The following is a 16,798-nucleotide window of genomic DNA, read 5'->3' on the forward strand; positions in this document are numbered from 1 at the left end:
CAGTTGCGTTGCTGTCTATGCAGGGTCTGAGAGCTCTCACATTTCATCAAAAATATCTTAATTTGTGTTCCGAAGATGAACGAAGGTCTTACGGGTTTGGAACGACATGAGGGTGAGTAATTAATGACAGAATTTTCATTGTGGGGTGAACTAAACCTTTAAAGTCATGAGAGGTGCCAAAGTCTGACTCGCTTTGTTCTTATGTGTGAATTTAACAACTACCAAGAAAGGCCAGGCAATATTCAGAATTTAGGAAATGGCTTTGTTAAATTCAATTAAATCAATTTGGCTCCCCCTCAGGATGTTCATTTGGAATTTATTGAATTGCAATCAAAGACATTCAAAACCGTCACACATATTTAAAGGCACAATATGTAAGATTTTTTAATTAAAATATCCAGAAACTACTAGAACAGTGTTATATATTTTGCTGACTTGTGTACTTACATTATACCAAATGTTTCGAAGAATGTTTAAATCCAGAGAAATAAGCAATTTTAACTAGTGGCACGCACCGTGTCCATAGTGTCATTGTGTCGCCTGCCAATGACGTCATAACCCCTCGATTTCCGGTTTTGTTTTGTAGAAAACATGGAAACACCAAAGACACTTTAATATGTTGTGCATTTTAATATACCGGTGACGACCGCACAGAGTAGCATTATAACAGAACTTTCAAATGTATCTAGTATGATAAAACAGCGCTGCTTTTTTTCCCCACAAATACGCACGACCGGAAGGAGTGTAAGCGGTCGACTGTGGCATAATAAAAGCGCCGCTGCTTTCGAGCATGTGTCGCGCTCGTTCAGCAGCCTCGTTTCGCTTCGATGGCTTTCAGCCTCACCCTACTTCATTCTACTACGTTAATAAATCATTAGCTCATCCATGAACATGATTTCTGCCCGAGTCCCGTCGGATTGCATCGGCTGTGGGGATGAAGACGACAACTCCCATGATTCCACACTCAGTCACGGAGTCATCTAACCACGCCTTTGCCTCTTTGTTTATTTTGAATATGCGCCCTCTAGTGGTGAAAATGACATATTGTGCCTTTAATAGTCCAAAATTAGTTTTCTGACAAAACAAAAATAATTTTGAATAATTATGGATATTTATTCCCTGATATGGATTTTTTCTGAAATTATTAGACATTTTTCTTAACACAAACTTTAGAAATTTGAAAACAGTATTCCAATTGTTTTAAACGGTGTCCAACAGTATTCTGTTTTTGGATAACTTTATAAAAGTAATGATCAACATTAAAGTTTGTGAGAATTCAATTCTAAACATAATATCAACTCCATAATTATTTGCAACCTTCTTTAATATGAACAAAAATGAATATATAAAATATATAATACATGGTTATGGGTAATATATAAAAATATATTATTAAAAATTACACTGACAGATGTTATATGAGTTTCATTTCAAGGGTGCATTCACATCAAGAAGGGTAAATAAATATACAATAACTACTTTAGCGTCCATACCAATGCATTATAACATTCTGTTTATTATAAGAATAACATTCTGTATATTATAAGTGCTGCAGTTATGCAGTTATATCGACATTTGTATCATTGATCAGTTCATCAGGGAAAATAAATGTTCTGAAAGTGATTCCAATGACATCATTCCTCTGTAACATCAGTATAGCTGTGGTGTGAACTTCCCTATTCTTGTAGAATTAGAATTGTTATTAAAAATTTTGAAATATTGTTACATTTAAGAATTTGGCAGATGATTTTATACAAAGTGACTTACATTGCATTCAGTGCATATATTTTATCAGTTCATGCGTTCCCTGGAAATTGAACCCATGACTTTGGCATTGCTAGCTCTGTACTCTACACAAATTATAGTTGTGGACCTTGGGGTGAATGGGCCTGTATGTCAACCCCCCCATTTGAATTACAATTCTGCATTTTGTTTGCTTCCTCAGTTCTGAATGCTACACAGCTCTAGTTTGTTTAATGTGTGAGGTGTTAGATAAGCCAGAAATCGATGTGAGCTATTAAGTGAGGAGCTGTATTGTACTGAAAAGAGTTCTGGCAAAGTACCAATAATAGATACGTGGATCAGAACAGGCATAAATGAGGATCTTAATAAGCCATTCACAGCTGCATGTGGCTCTTGCAGCAGGTGTCATTTTATTGTAGAAATTCATCCTTGTTTTGACAACCAATAGGCCACAGCTTTTATATGAAGAATGATCTGAATGTCTTGTTTTTTTTTATTTTAAACATAATGTATCAGTTCTTCATTGATGTTTTATGAGTTGCTTCTATCTGTCAGGCTATGAAATGGGACCTAACGGGCAGCGATGATGAAGAGAGGGAGGGATACACATGTGCCGTGTGTTTAGACGTATATTACAGCCCTTACAAGTGCCATCCTTGCAGTCATGTGTTCTGTGAGCCCTGTTTGAGAACTCTGGCTAAGAACAGGCCAAGCAATACCCCGTGTCCCCTCTGTAGGACCCTCATATCCCATGTGCTCTTTCAGGAAGGTGAGTCAAACAGATAAACTCCATTTTTTTCATATCATATTATTTGGAAGAACTTTGTTACCACCTGATGAACTGCTTGTTTCAGAGCTCAATCAAACTACAAAGACATGCTTCCCAAAAGTGTATCGGTCAAGACACGAAACCTTTCAGAAGACCAACTATTCCAAATGGCCCCTGCCCAACTGTCCAAAGCATTTCCGCATCTTTTGGGGTTTGTCATATGTCATTTGACACTAGGTGTTACAAAGTTTTAATTACAAGTTGCACATTTATTTAATTGTTCTTTGCCATTTCAGGATTTCAGAGACACGGAGGACCTGCCAGTCGCTGGCAATTTCCCCACAGAGCATTTGGCCTGGATGCGTTGGATCTGGGGGACATGTGGGGCTGGCCATTTGACATTGACTTTGTGATCATCTCTATCTACTCTCTGCACTGGGTGATGGTGTTCATCATCTTTTGTGGCCTCTGCTACTTTCTCCTCTGATGTATGGAGGATTAAATCTCACTTTGCTGTTGCTGGACAAAATGTTGTTGACAGTGGACATCTCATCAAGTGCCTCATACTTTTATTTCAATGTATCTTCAAATATGATGAAATATTATTAAGGTGTTTTTCTTCCTGTGGGAATCATTTGTGTGTTTGTTTGTGGTTTAGGTCTTACAGGGTTTGTGCAATCCATAGATATCACGTTAAGCAATTACTTAAATATCATCTGCCTATTTGACCTGTAAACAGTATTATAATGCAGTAGAAAAGAGAAAAAGCAACAATTCAGGGTATAATGCTTAGGTCGTCTGTACACTTTAATAAGCTGCCTCTTTTTCAGTTGCTATTACCTGGAGCGTTTAGATGCTTGTCTAATGCTAGAACCCAGGTTTCTTCCACTAAAAACAATCTGTTGTACAGTGGATTTAATGGCTTCTTTTACACAGTAAAATGTTTGAGAGAATTTTGTTGTGTCAATTCATTCTCCTGGAATGAGATTTAATTAGTTGTTAAGCTTTGGCAATGGCCTAGAATGCCAAATACCGTTTGGGAATGTATTTTTGTTCAAATTAATCCTAAGGGAGAACACCTAACAAACTCCAGCGTTTTAGAAACATTCTTTTGGGGGGTTTTAACCAATAACTAACGTTCCCAGAAAGTGCGTTTTTGTGTGACAACTTAACTACATAATGTTTTCTAATGACTGTCTTTAAAGGTTTTTTAACCGTTTCAAAAAGGTTTTTGATTTACAGCAGTTGTTTGACTAACAATAAATCTATTAAGCAGAGATACGGTATGTTTAAGACGGCGCTTATAAATAAAATCGTGAATATTTAGTTTTCCTCGCACAAAGCAATTGTGTTTCTTCGACGAACCCGTCTTTTCAGGGATCGTGAAGCCCGCAGCTGTGGCGTTCCAGCGACGCTCGGCCCTCGACAGGGGTGAAGGTGACTCGCCTGTTGGTGCGGGAGATGCAGAGGAAGCGTCGCGGACGCTCGCTCGGCTCCGTCACATCACTAATCATCGAAACAATCCGCATCCAAGGTTCGACCTCACCCTCTCATCGAGGACAGACTGATTAAAGACATTTTCTCAGTGAGGTGGTTTTATTCGTGGATGCGTATGCATGTGTTCTGCACCGAACGGGCGAAAGAACCGCCCCAGATCCGCAGCCAACGTTTTTCAAATCGGCAAGACTTCGGTGAGGGATCTGGAACGCCGGGAGAGCACCGAGAGCACGCGAAGAGCTCAGCGGGCGATGGATGACTGTAGAACGGTGAGAGCGCTTTAGGACAACCGCCGTCACTCTAATGCGGATGCTATTTTTGGATAGTCTTTTTTTTTTGGTGTCTAAACATTAAAATCAGTGTCAGTTATATGCCTATTAACAGGTTTAGCATTAACGGTATTTGCGAATAATTGCAGTAAATCTGTATAGCCCATCAATATTGATACTAACACATACTAAATGCCAGCGTATGGGGATGTGGTGTATTGAAATGATTAATTATTGGATCTCTGTTTGTGAATTGCTTATACAATAAACAATTGGTGTCATTATGTTTATCATTTGCTATTTGTGTTTTCATATTGCACCATTGTTTAGAAATTACATTCCTCCCCACAATCCCATGTGTTGCTATGTGGCATCTAGATGATGGCAGCTAAACTCGTGTTTACCCTGCTGGAAAATCCAGTTTAAGCTGCTAGCTGTGTTTTGGAACACTGGTTTCTAGTTAGTCCAAAAATAACAACTGCTATCATGTTCCAAATGACAGCTTGACCAGGGTTGTGGCTAGAAGGGATACAGCTACAGCCAGAAAATAATAACTTAAATTTGCTAAGTTACCTATTAGATTGCGTTTTATTAATGTCTACACCTACCCCAACCTTAAACCTAACCTTACAATAATGTAAATACTGTAACTAATTGTTGTTCAGCGTGACAATAATGACGCAATATTGATGTGCGCATGCCCAGTAGGACAATAGCTGTATCCTTTCTAGCCCTAACCCTTGACTAGCTGGTAACTGGTTTGGTGCTGGTCCAAGATGATCTACCAACCAAACCAGCTAACATTCTCCAAAACATGGCCGGTAGCTTAATCTACACACATTGACTTTCTAAAAATAGACTGAGCAAGATTTGTCTCAATTTTTAGACCGTTCAGGAGTTCAACACTCTTGTGGCTCTCTATCGTGAGCAGGTCATCTCCATAGGCGAGAATACAATCGACTGTCCTTCTTTAAGGGCACAGATGCACAAGACTCGCATCAAAGGATGCGCCGTAGCCCGGTCTGCCTATCAAAACCTCATCGCAATCTCTGGGTAAGCATGTACAGTGCCGTGAAAAGGTTTTTGCCCCCCTTCCTGTTTTTTTAATTTTTTGCATATTTGTCACACTTAAAAGATTCAGATCATCAAACCAATTTTAATATTATGCAAAGATAATGCAAGCAAATACAAAATACAGTTTTTAAATGATAATTTCATTTATTAAGGGAAAAAAGCTGTCCAAACCTACCTGGCCCTACGTGAAAAATTATTTGCCCCTCCTCTTAAATCATGAAAGAACTGTGATTAACCACATAATTTTAGAAAGCTGAGTTAAATTTCACTAGCCACACGCAGGCCTGATTACTGCCAGACCTGTTGAATAAAGAAATCACTTAAATAGAACCTGTCTGACAAAGTGAAGCATGCTTAAAAAAACAGGACGGGGGCAAAAACTTTTTCACACCACTGTATGTTAGAAAAGCCATGTAGTTTTGACAACATGGCTGTAAGATGAAATTTAATGTGGTTTTCTCTCTATGTTTGTCTTAGGCCAGAGGATGGTGAAATCCACCCAGAAATATGCAGATTGTTCATCCAGCTTCAGTGCTGCATGGAGATGTACATTACAGAGATGCTCAAGTCTATGTGCCTGTTGGGTGTTCTGCAGCTCCATAGGAAAGGTGTTGTGTCAATGACAGCCAGCAGAGGACAGCAGATTCTTTACATAAGCAGACATGAGTGCATATGGCTATGGTGAAATAATACTGTCAGTCAGAAGGTGGCGGGAATGGCACAATAAATGCATAAAACAGCTCCTTTGAGTATTAATTTGTTTTTTCTTGTAAGCAAAACAAAGCATAACTTTATAAAAGCATCTTGCAATGTTTTGTTTCACTCGCTTCAGGAAACGATGTGTGTCCTGAGCCAAACATGGAATGCAAGGTCGACGAGAGCTCTGATGTGCCGATGCTGGAAGATCAATCATCGTCACCTGTGGATTTTCCGCAGGATTCCTGGGTCGTGTGCACAGACATTGAGAATATAGAGAGGTACAACAAACAGGATGAATAGATTAGGAAAGACAGCTTCCAATTTTTCAGCAGTGTTGGTTCTGGAAGTACTTTTCAAATTCATTTACTCCATAGGGATATGAACCAACCAAAGTCCCTTAAAGTCAAGTCATTTCACTCATCGGCCATCTTTGAAACGCCTTTTGGGCATGCAAGTACAGCTCCTATCTCTTTGAATGGGGAAACATCAAATTCTCCAAAACTGTTCACCAAGCTTACGATAAAATTTCATATTTGAAATCACCAATGATATCTGACAACAACTGCCTCAAAAATGTTGTTTCTTATGCTCCAATAGCATTAAAAAAAGCTTATTTTTCAGGCAAAACCAGCCAAAGCGCATGCACAGTCTTTAGTGTGTCTCAGACTGTTTCTATAGCAACGGCAGCTGGAGTGACACTGTGACTTTACAGATTAGCCATTGGCTCTTTTACTCAGAAGGCGGGGCTTCCTTCGATACAGTGGCCAGATTAAGCGTTGCATTTTCCCCCATTATCTATACAAACTACGATTAAAATGTTTGGGTCAGTATTTTTTATTTTTTTTGGAACAAAATGTACACTTTTACTCATCAAGGATGCGTTAAATTGATCAAAAGTGACAGTAAATGCATTTATAATGTTACAGATTTTTATTTCAAACAAATTTATCAAAAAATCGTGCAAAAAAAATATCCCATGGTTTCCACCATATATTAAAGGGGTCATATGACATTGCTAAAAAGAACATTATTTTGTGTATTTGGTGTAATGCAATGTGTTTATGCGGTTTAAGGTTAAAAAAACACATTATTTTCCGACGACCCCGGGCTGGACTCCGCTACGTCCACGGTGAAAGCCGATCTGGTGATCAACATCGCAAAGTTGTTGTATTTCCTCAGCAACCAGCACGGATTAGCTCTAGGCATGACGAAGCAGATATCGTCCTCTTTTGGAAGGCCAAACAAAGTAGTTTCGCTTTCACAACGAAACACACAGCGACTCCACAACATGGCGGCGGTGGCAACAGCGAGAATAAAAGTTACGCCGCCTTTCTTTGCGTGAACATTTGGGCGGCGTTATGCAAATCTTCCCACATCGTGACGTAGACATGTGGGGGCGTGTTTAAACGAGGCGTTTTAGGAGGGCGTGGTTGACTCTTAACTTTTATAAAGAATATCTCTTTGGATTTGAGACTTTAGTCTTTGCAACTTTACAGATCTTCTTTATGCACCAAGAGCTTGTAACACTCCAAAGAGAAAGGAAAAATTGAAATCGCATCATATGACCCCTTTTAGCAGCACACATTTTTAACATTGATAATAATCAGAAATGTTTGAGTACCAAATCAGCATCTTGGAATGATTTCTGTAGGATCATGAGACACTAAAAACTGAATTAAAGTCTACTGAAAATTCAGCTTTGCCATCACAGGAATAAATTACATTTTAAAATATAATAAAATAGAAAACACTTATTTAAAATTGTAGTAATATTTCACAATACTCCTGTTTTTACTGTATTTTTAATCAAGTAAAGGCAGCCTTGGTGAGCAGAATCGACTTCTTTAAAAAACATTTTTTTATTTTTTATTTTACTAACTCCAAAATTTTAAATGGTGCTGTATATAAAATGCCTGTCCACCAATTTAATGGGGTCCTTAAGTACTTGACTTGTACTATAAATCCTGTTTGCTGTAATCTCAATTGACATTCTATGTTGTGAAATTTCTTCCAGTGATATGCGAGAAATGAGAAACCTTTTAAGCAAACTCAGGGAGACAATGCCTTTGCCACTGAAAAATCAAGGTGCATCTCAAACTTTTTTAGGAATTTATTCTGATATAATAAGAGAGTTTTTATACCTTCCAATAATATGATCATATCGCTAGAAATGTGTTTATTTTTTAATGCTGCTCTTTCATGTGTGTAGATGACAGCAGTCTGCTAAATCTGACTCCTTATCCACTGGTGAGGCAGAGGAAGAGGCGATTCTCCGGGCTTTGTTGCCTTGTGTCTGGCTGAACCTTCAATACTCTCAGTCTCAAGTCTTCTTTTCTGATCATTGATCAATTTACGCTTCACTCGTCTCCTTCGTGTCTCTGGAACTGTTTTGCTAATGTAACTTGTCCTTGGACTGTCTCAAAACTACATAATCCCTTGTTGGAGGACAGAATCCCCTTGACTCAAAACCCTGCCTATTGAGTTTTTAAGCAAAATCAATTGTCTATTTTTAGTTTCCAAGAGAGGTTCATTCTTTGTCATGTGCTGTGAAACCATATGATTGTACAAAAAAGCAAGAGAATGAAGTAAAATGACATCTGTCTCTGATTTTCTTTTATCATAGTCATAGAGTTTGTTGTCAGTGAAAGGGCACGTTTAGTTATAGGATTGCTGTATTTCATCTTCTTGCTTCTTGTTTTTTTCTTCTATATAAATTTAGTCACTGCAATGCTTTTCATTTAGTCTTCCATAAAGGGGAAATGTTGTAAAAATTATATTAGTCATTTTAAGGGCACAAGAGCGCTCTGCACTAAAGCCATTGCTATTTCATTCTAAGCTTGAAATAAATATAACACAATAAAATTCACTATGTATATAATACAAATAATTGTAAATAAAACATTGTATTTATTATAATTGATTTTAAAGATTTATTTTTCATTTATCCATTCAAGACATCAGGTTTGTGTGAATGCATATCACAGTTAAATGAGAGTTTGCAGCATGATTTCATGTCAGGTGTCTATAAAGTATGCATAGTTACAGCTCATATAAGCTATATGTCATTTTATAATGATAATAAAGTTGTTGTTGTTTTATTGTAATTGTTTTATTGTAGCATACAGTAATTCGCATTCAGTTTTTTGCCTTTAAAATTAACCCTTAAAAATCTTATTAAGAAATTGATACATGTTTAAAATAAAGACCAAATTGATTATGAAAAAATAAGATAAAGTGCAAAAGACACCTCTATTTCGGCATGAAGAAAGGCAATAACTTTCTTCTGTAATAACATGTTATCCACATACTCACTGTCCACATTCCCATGGTCTAAAGCAGGAGCTGCAAATGTCAAAGTGAAGAGTTCCAGCTGCAGGGGTTTAGTGGAAGCTAAGGGGGATGGACAAATTCTGTTGCGAGAGAATGCTGGAAGACAATTCATCCAGGTCAGAATAAGAGTTACTATTTCAGAGCAGCTTTTTGTGCATCTGTCTTGCTGATTTTGGACACAGAGACTAAAATTACACATGATAGCGTGCTTACATGCTTTCGGAGGCATCTGAAATTGATGTATTATTCATCAAGCTCAGGCATTATTAGGTTTCTGCAACTCTTCTCAAGAAACAGTCTGTGGTAAGGTCTTGATTTATTTAAATGATTTAATTCAAATTCAATTTATGAATATCTTTATTTTTCAGCTTAGTTTTTTATGTTTAGTACCACAATGGATATTAATATTTTATATTTAATCAGTATTTCTTATTTGTGCATAGCTTTCTTTGTTTGCTTGTTACCAATTTTTCATACTTTTGAGGGCTTTTACTCAATGTATTAAAACTGATGCATATACTTGCGTATAACCCACTTCTTTCTACTTTCCCTTAAGCTATCGAGTTCCAACAGGCCTTATTCTCTATGGATTGTGCTACCATTCCCCTTGTCCTACTCTGCAGCCTGGCTGCATTTACCCCCATTATGGGATGTTTTTGTGACCATTACCCATGGAGTTTGTGGTCCTATTACACCAAAACCTGTAACTCTGGCACCCAAACACGTACAAGGTAACCTTTATTTAACATATATCTGATGTGTAAAGTCCATTATTGTAATATGTACATTTGTTGTTGCAGGGCTGTACGCTATGATGAGCACTGGAACAAAAACAATTGTTTCCAGCTGTGTCAGACACATGAGACTATAGAGCGTGTAATGTTGAGGCCTGTACCATAAACTGTCAGCTGACTGAGTTTGGACCCTGGTCAGAGTGCTCGCCGTGTGCCAAAAAATCTGTGAGTAAAGCACACAGGTATTAAAATTAAGAGATTTATACAAAAGTTAGTTTGGGTCATTAAATCTGATTGGCTTACCAGTGTTTCAAGAGATATGAGATATATGCTGTTATAGCAAGAAGCACAATAGCTTTGGGATTTTTCACTGTTTGTCCATATCTTTGCATTCCTGACAGACTGTTAGTCTGTGCATTAAAGGTATATTCAACCAAAAATTAAAATTTGCTAAATATTTACTCACTGTGGCGGCATACACTTAAAGATGTGACAGAATTCACATACAGTGCTTGTTATGCTTCCCCTTTAAGAATGTTTTGTTGCCTGTGGTGGGGTGTTTTCCGTTTGGCTAGTTCAGTAAAGCGCTTTTCATCCAATTTTGATGTAGTCTGTGTTAATTTAATCGCACAAACACCTAGATCACCCTCAGGTCATCTAAGTAGAAGAGTTTGTTTCTTCATTGGAACAGATCTGAGAAATTTAGCATTACATCCACCAATGGATCCTCTGCAGTGAATGGGTTAACTGCTGCATAAAAGCAATATCACGCTTGCAGCTATGCAGTTTTTTTCAGAATATAGCCTTCTTCTAATATCGTGCTAATATTCGGCAATGACAACATTCTTGCTAGTGTGAAATTGCTTAAATATAGTACACTGCCCTTGTAAGTGTGTGAATCTTGTGTGATTTAGTTCAGAACCAGGTCTGTTTTGAAGCCAGCTCAGTTTGGGGGGGAAGAGTGTAGTCCATCTCTTATGGAGGAAAGAGCCTGTCATCCCTCCAAGGAATGTGGGATTGAGGCTGTCAACTGTAAAGACAAGTTCACCTGTGACAGTGGTAATTATCTTCATCGACTTCTTCACAACAGCACAGAATATTTGCACCTTATGTTTAAGAATAGACCTATATAATCTATTGATTTTATAATTGAGCAGATAGGCCTAAGTACACTTTATAAAGCTGTCCTTTAGAAAAGAGGTGCATGATCGCCACCATGCTTTATTGCCACCAACTTGCTAGGAAGATGTGTAAACGCTACTCTGCAGTGCAACAAGCAGAACGACTGTGGGGACAACTCTGACGAGAGAGACTGTGGGCAAACAAAAAGCGTGTGTGCAAGTGAAAGGATATTTGCTTTCATTCCTGGAGCAGACCTGATTGGTTATGGGTGAGTTACAGATAAAGATCATTTGGGTTTCTTAGATTGCATACATGACATGGTAAACTTTCAGGGTATTGTCATGTTGTCAGCAAAACAATTTTGAAAATCTGAGATTGTGCTTGTCTTGAAACTGATAAAGATTCTTTTTAAAATTAGATTTGACGCTGCAGCAGAGCAGATAAGAGGCGCTGTTCTGGACAACTCATTCATGGGGGTGAATGCATTCCACAAAGACATAGGAAAAACTACTACAGAATCCCTGCCAACATTGAGAGATATTAAATCAAGGTGGGAAAAATCGAATTTCTGTCTGTTTCTGCTTGTAGTACTTTACTTGTCATACTTTGTTAGCTGGAGTAAAAGGATATCCAAAATTATGCCATGTATTTTGGCACCATACAGGTAGGCTATACTTATTTATTTGTTTGTTTAAAATATATTAGCTAATATTCAATATTTGATTTCTGACAGTTTAAATGTGTAAGATGTACCACAATCTTTATTAATGTTATTTTTAGATGATTGCAAAAGGAATTTCTTATATTGTACATTATCATTTTGTAATGCTGATGTATAGTTATTCCTTTTCAAATAATTTTAAAATAACATTATTAAAGGTTTTTGTAGTGTTTACAAATTTAAATTGGGAGAAATATAAAAAGCATATAAAATCGACATATAGTCAGTATTGACCAGGATTTCAATATCAGTGCATCTCTAAAATATCAAATCAGATGAGCAGCTATTTATTGTTTGATCCTAAAACCAGTCACACAAAAACACATGAAATTGATTCATGATTGAATTTGTACATTTTACTTGATTTGATTTAATTCCAGGTAGAAAATCTTGAGGATATTCAAGAGCAAGCAATCAAACCCCAAAAAGTCAACTTGGCCAAAGAATCAAGTCATTTTTTCAAACAGGCAGTGAAAGCATCTCAACAAAAGGCAAGAGATCTCAAACGCCAAACTATATGATGCTCTATTGTTATTTGGCCTTTATTCAGATCTCTTTTTGTCATTTTTGTGCAGGACTCTGAGTTTTTCAGGGTGCATCAGGTTGTTGCCACATCAACATTCAGAATGAAACCCTCTGACCTCTACTTATCAGATCAGTTCCTTCAGTTTCTGAACAGTCTGCCACTGGAATACAACTATGCCCTTTACAGACAGATCTTCCAGCTGTTTGGGACACATTATTTCAGCTCTGGGACATTAGGGGGGAAGTATGACCTCCTTTTCTAATATGATCGAGAAGAACTAAAAACCTACGGTAAGCAGACATTATCATCTGATTGTAAGAAACTGTTTTGGCACAACATTAGAGAACATGGTCATGTGGAGCTCATGTGACTTTATTAGCTTTCTCTCATTTCTAAAATGCAATGAAACTGTTCTCTCAAATCAGTTGTATCTCCTTAAATTTCCCAGGACTGACAGAAGGGGAAATGAATAGCTGCTTCAGGCAGGATTCCACCATCATTGCTATATTCTATAACAGAATATCATATAGTTCCACATGTGGGAAAACTACATTAAAAACCAAATATGAAGGTAATAGATGCACAAATTTACTATTTAATTTACATAAGGCTTTAAGTTATGTAAACCCAGTTTGAAATGCACTTGTCCACTTCAGGGTCAATTGTAAAAGCAGCGGAGAAGTGTAGCACATCGGTGCAAGGAGGTAGAGCTGAATATACAGCAGCCCTGGCCTGGGAGAAGAGGGGTGTATTGCCAAACAGCACTACATACCAAAACTGGATCAAATCTACAATAGACAATCCAACTGTTATAGATTTTGAGGTTAGGAAGAGAAACCTGTCAAACATTTGGGGGTTTAAAATACCCTTTTATTCAAAAGAATTGCAAATGAACGAAATGAATAGGTACTATAATTCACTATCAGAATAATATTGACTTGTCAATGTCTTATCTAGCTTCTGCCTTTAGTGAATTTGGTGCGTGGCTTCTCTTGTGCTCTGACAAAGAGACGGCATCTTCATAGGGCACTGGAAGACTACCAGACCGAATTTGATTCTTGCAAATGTGCCCCCTGCCCAAACAATGCTCGGCCTGCTCTTTCTGGAACAGAGTGCATTTGTATTTGCCAGACCGGGACCTATGGACCAAACTGCGAGAAACGAGCCCGGGACTACACTGCAGATTCACATGCATGTCTAGGAATATCTGTATCTAGAAATGAAATAAAATGGAATAAATATATGTATAAAAAAAAACTAATATAAAATATTAATTTATTAATATTAATGCATTAATAAAATGCTAAAAAATAATAATAATAAAATGAGGTGCCAGTAATAAAGTCTGTCCACATCTCACAGATGAAGTTGATGGACGCTGGAGTTGCTGGAGCTCTTGGAGTACTTGTGACGCCACCTTGAAGAAGCATCGCTCACGTACCTGTAACAACCCTGCACCGCAGCGAGGCGGCAGACCCTGCCAAGGCACTGAAAAACAGGTGGAGGAATGTACCATCTCTATTTTCCAGACGTAAGTGCCCTGTCTTATCTGTAGACTACAAGCAGAGGTGTCTCTGGGGTCACTCATTCACTAAAAATTCATGCAATTGCAATTTGCACATAACTACATGTGCGAACGCATATAAATTTGTTCTTACCTTCATTCTAATGTTGATGAATTTGTATTGTTCTAAATTAGGGAGTGTGTGCCTGCAGCTAGTCATTTGCATACAATCCATGCAATCTCATTCTGCTCACTGGTGCTCTATCACACACACTCTCTCTCCATGTGATTGTACATGTGATTGCGCTTTAGACCTCTTATTTGCCAGCTGTGCATATGTCTATATGGGCTGCTTTTTTTTTGTTTTTTTAGACATAATTTTGTCATATTGTTAGTTGTTAAATTTCTAATAATATATATTTTCAAAAAAGGATAGTCCAACAAAAAATCTATGATTTACTCACCCTCATGTCATTACAAACCTGTATGATTTCCTCTCTTCTGGAAAATACAAAAGATATTTCGAAGAGTGCTGGTAACCAGTTTCGGTTCCCATTGACTTCCATTATATTTTTTGATCATAAATGGAAGTCAGTGAGCCACGAAACTGCTTGGTTACCAAAATTCCCTTTTGTGTTCTGCAGAAGAAAGAAACTCATATAAATTTGCAACAACTTGAGGGTGAGTAAGTGATGACATTAATTGCTAATAATTACTAATGATTAATATTTGACTTAACTGTTTACTGCGTACATGCAGCTTCAGTTGGTTCTCAATTGTATTGTAAAGGTATGCATTTAAATGCATTTTAAGTTATGGATGAAGCGCAATTTCATGCGCAATGAATGTGACACGTCTTTCACAGGCAAAATGTGTGCATTAATGATGATGACTTTAAGACTGAAGGGTCCCGTGAGAGCCAGTTGCCCCCCGGAGCTTCTGGCTGTCCCAAACCCCATCCACCTGCCAACAGCCACCTGAGGGTGATGAAACGCATGATATTCTTCCTCTGAACTGAAACTTTTACATTGCTTTCCTGTCTGCTTCCGCTAATGTCCAACTTTTATATCATTTTCCCCTCTTATTCCAAATCAACAAACGTCAGTATGATTATGGAGATCACGAGGAGTTTTTTTGCTTCACTGGTTTTGAACTGGATGGATACCAGCTCATTCACTGTTTGCAAGATGGCACTTGGGAGAAACCAAAGGGACGGTGCATTAGTAAGCCATAGTAATGCTGATATAATATCAAAACAATGCAATTTATGATCTGAAAGCTCATGCTGTCCCTGACAGTTTTCACTCCATATGTTTTCCTGTCATTCCAGAAAAGGTTTGCGCCAAACCCACAGTGCCTGATGGCATGACGATATACCCAGACAAAATGGAGTTTCAAGTAGGAAGTGACATCATGCTGGCATGCATAGAGAGTGGCATGAGTCCTTCAGGGCGTCAATATTACACATGTGGGAAGAGTCTTGTTTGGGAGCCAAGTATCCCACAAGACATACACTGCAAGATTGGTACTTTCACAGAATAAATGTGCTTTTGTATAATATTTCATACCATTCACAAAACATCCTTGAGTATGTGACATTCATTTACATTCACATACTTAGCTCCTTTGAGGCAAACATGGTTAAATGAATAACACATATTTTTCTGCAGATAAACCATTTGTACCAGACAGCAGTTGTAAACTTGGAGAGATGCATGATGGGACTAAATGCGTCTGCATGTCCAAAGAGAGATGCAGGTATGAATGTGTCCCGGATTCATTTTGTCAATAGTTTCAGGTTTTGTGTACAATTATTTACTGTGGTCTATTGGGAAACTTGACCATTAAGTATTTTGACCTTGTATTTGTGTATCCTGCAGAAATTACAGAGCAGATCTGTGTGTCTTTGACGCTGACAAGGAGACTGCCATTATGATATCCCTCTGTGCTTTTCATGCTGACTGTTGTCATGGAGACAGATTATACTTTATGAATAATGGACTGTGCAAAACTGACGCAGGCAGTCTGGACTGGGCCAAATTCAGGGCCAACGTATCTGAGCAGCGCTCGGTGCAGGAGCCCTGTGGTTCAGACACCTGTTATGAGTGGGAGACATGCTCAGGTACAGATCTGATCAATCCGAATCCTTTTGTAATGTGTTATTTCAGAATCAAAGAAATTTTCACAGCTGAAATGCTCACTCATTATTGATTTGTTCAGATAACTCATTATTGCTTTGTCACTCAGTATGCTATTCAGGTTTTTTTTTAACAATCTGGATATTGATGTGGAACAGCATAATAAAATGTTATCAGACTTTCAGATGTGTTCTTGTATTTTCATCTGTTAAAGCTTAAAGGGGTCATATGATGCTTTTTTAAAGATCATTATTTTGTGTATTTGGTGTAACAGAATATGTTGACATGCTTTAATGTTCAAAAAACACATTATTTTTCAAATACTGTACATTATTGTAGGTCCTCTATGCCCCGCCTCTCTCAAACGCTTCGTTTTCTACAAAGTCCCTCCTTCCGACAAGCGCAGTCTGCTCTGATTGGCCAGCTGACCCAGTGCATTGTGATTGGCCGAACACCGCAAGCACTCGTCAGAAATGTAACGCCCCTTACCATAATCGCGAGCTTCATCTTTCAAAATAAATGTAAAGACAGTAAATAATGTCATTAGTTTTACCATCAGTTCAAGCCCGAAAGGGGAACAGACACAGTAATGATGCAGTACACAAGCCGCGGTTAAGACAGCTGACTCTACTGTGATGTGACGCGGTCTCTCTCTCTCTCTCTCTCTCTCTC

General features: G+C 37.9%; 2 protein-coding genes and 1 pseudogene across 2 annotated transcripts in view; all 3 read left to right on the top strand.

Annotated features, from left to right (window-relative positions):
- Positions 1-3,452, top strand: part of LOC107703505 (E3 ubiquitin-protein ligase RNF180-like) — a 5,632-nt gene extending 2,180 nt beyond the window's left edge. Inside the window, exons 5-7 of the mRNA XM_016506132.1 lie at positions 2,299-2,512; positions 2,598-2,723; positions 2,809-3,452. Of these exons, the coding sequence (XP_016361618.1) occupies positions 2,299-2,512; positions 2,598-2,723; positions 2,809-2,999 (531 nt within the window). The 3' untranslated portion in view covers positions 3,000-3,452. The remainder of the gene's footprint in view (positions 1-2,298; positions 2,513-2,597; positions 2,724-2,808) is intronic.
- A 449-nt stretch (positions 3,453-3,901) lies between these two features.
- On the top strand, positions 3,902-8,920 carry LOC107703569 (regulator of G-protein signaling 7-binding protein B-like). Its single transcript, XM_016506246.1, has 6 exons — positions 3,902-4,278; positions 5,165-5,331; positions 5,830-5,960; positions 6,185-6,329; positions 8,066-8,136; positions 8,261-8,920. Exons 1-6 carry the CDS (start codon positions 4,129-4,131, stop codon positions 8,350-8,352), a joined length of 756 nt encoding a protein of 251 aa, XP_016361732.1. The 5' UTR covers positions 3,902-4,128; the 3' UTR covers positions 8,353-8,920.
- A 722-nt stretch (positions 8,921-9,642) lies between these two features.
- On the top strand, positions 9,643-16,345 carry LOC107703462 (complement component C6-like; annotated as a pseudogene).
- Positions 16,346-16,798: the final 453 nt, after the last annotated feature.

This window comes from Sinocyclocheilus anshuiensis, unplaced genomic scaffold (assembly GCF_001515605.1).
Source record: "Sinocyclocheilus anshuiensis isolate Anshui unplaced genomic scaffold, SAMN03320099.WGS_v1.1 scaffold330, whole genome shotgun sequence".
Classification (NCBI taxonomy): domain Eukaryota; kingdom Metazoa; phylum Chordata; class Actinopteri; order Cypriniformes; family Cyprinidae; genus Sinocyclocheilus; species Sinocyclocheilus anshuiensis.

Coding starts and splice junctions, on each gene's coding strand:
- LOC107703569 (XM_016506246.1), top strand. CDS start 4,129: ATGTGTTCTGCACCGAACGGGCGAAAGAACCGCCCCAGATCCGCAGCC. Junction 5,961..6,184: donor TCTGCAGCTCCATAGGAAAG/GTGTTGTGTCAA, acceptor CACTCGCTTCAG/GAAACGATGTGTGTCCTGAG. Junction 6,330..8,065: donor GACATTGAGAATATAGAGAG/GTACAACAAACA, acceptor AATTTCTTCCAG/TGATATGCGAGAAATGAGAA.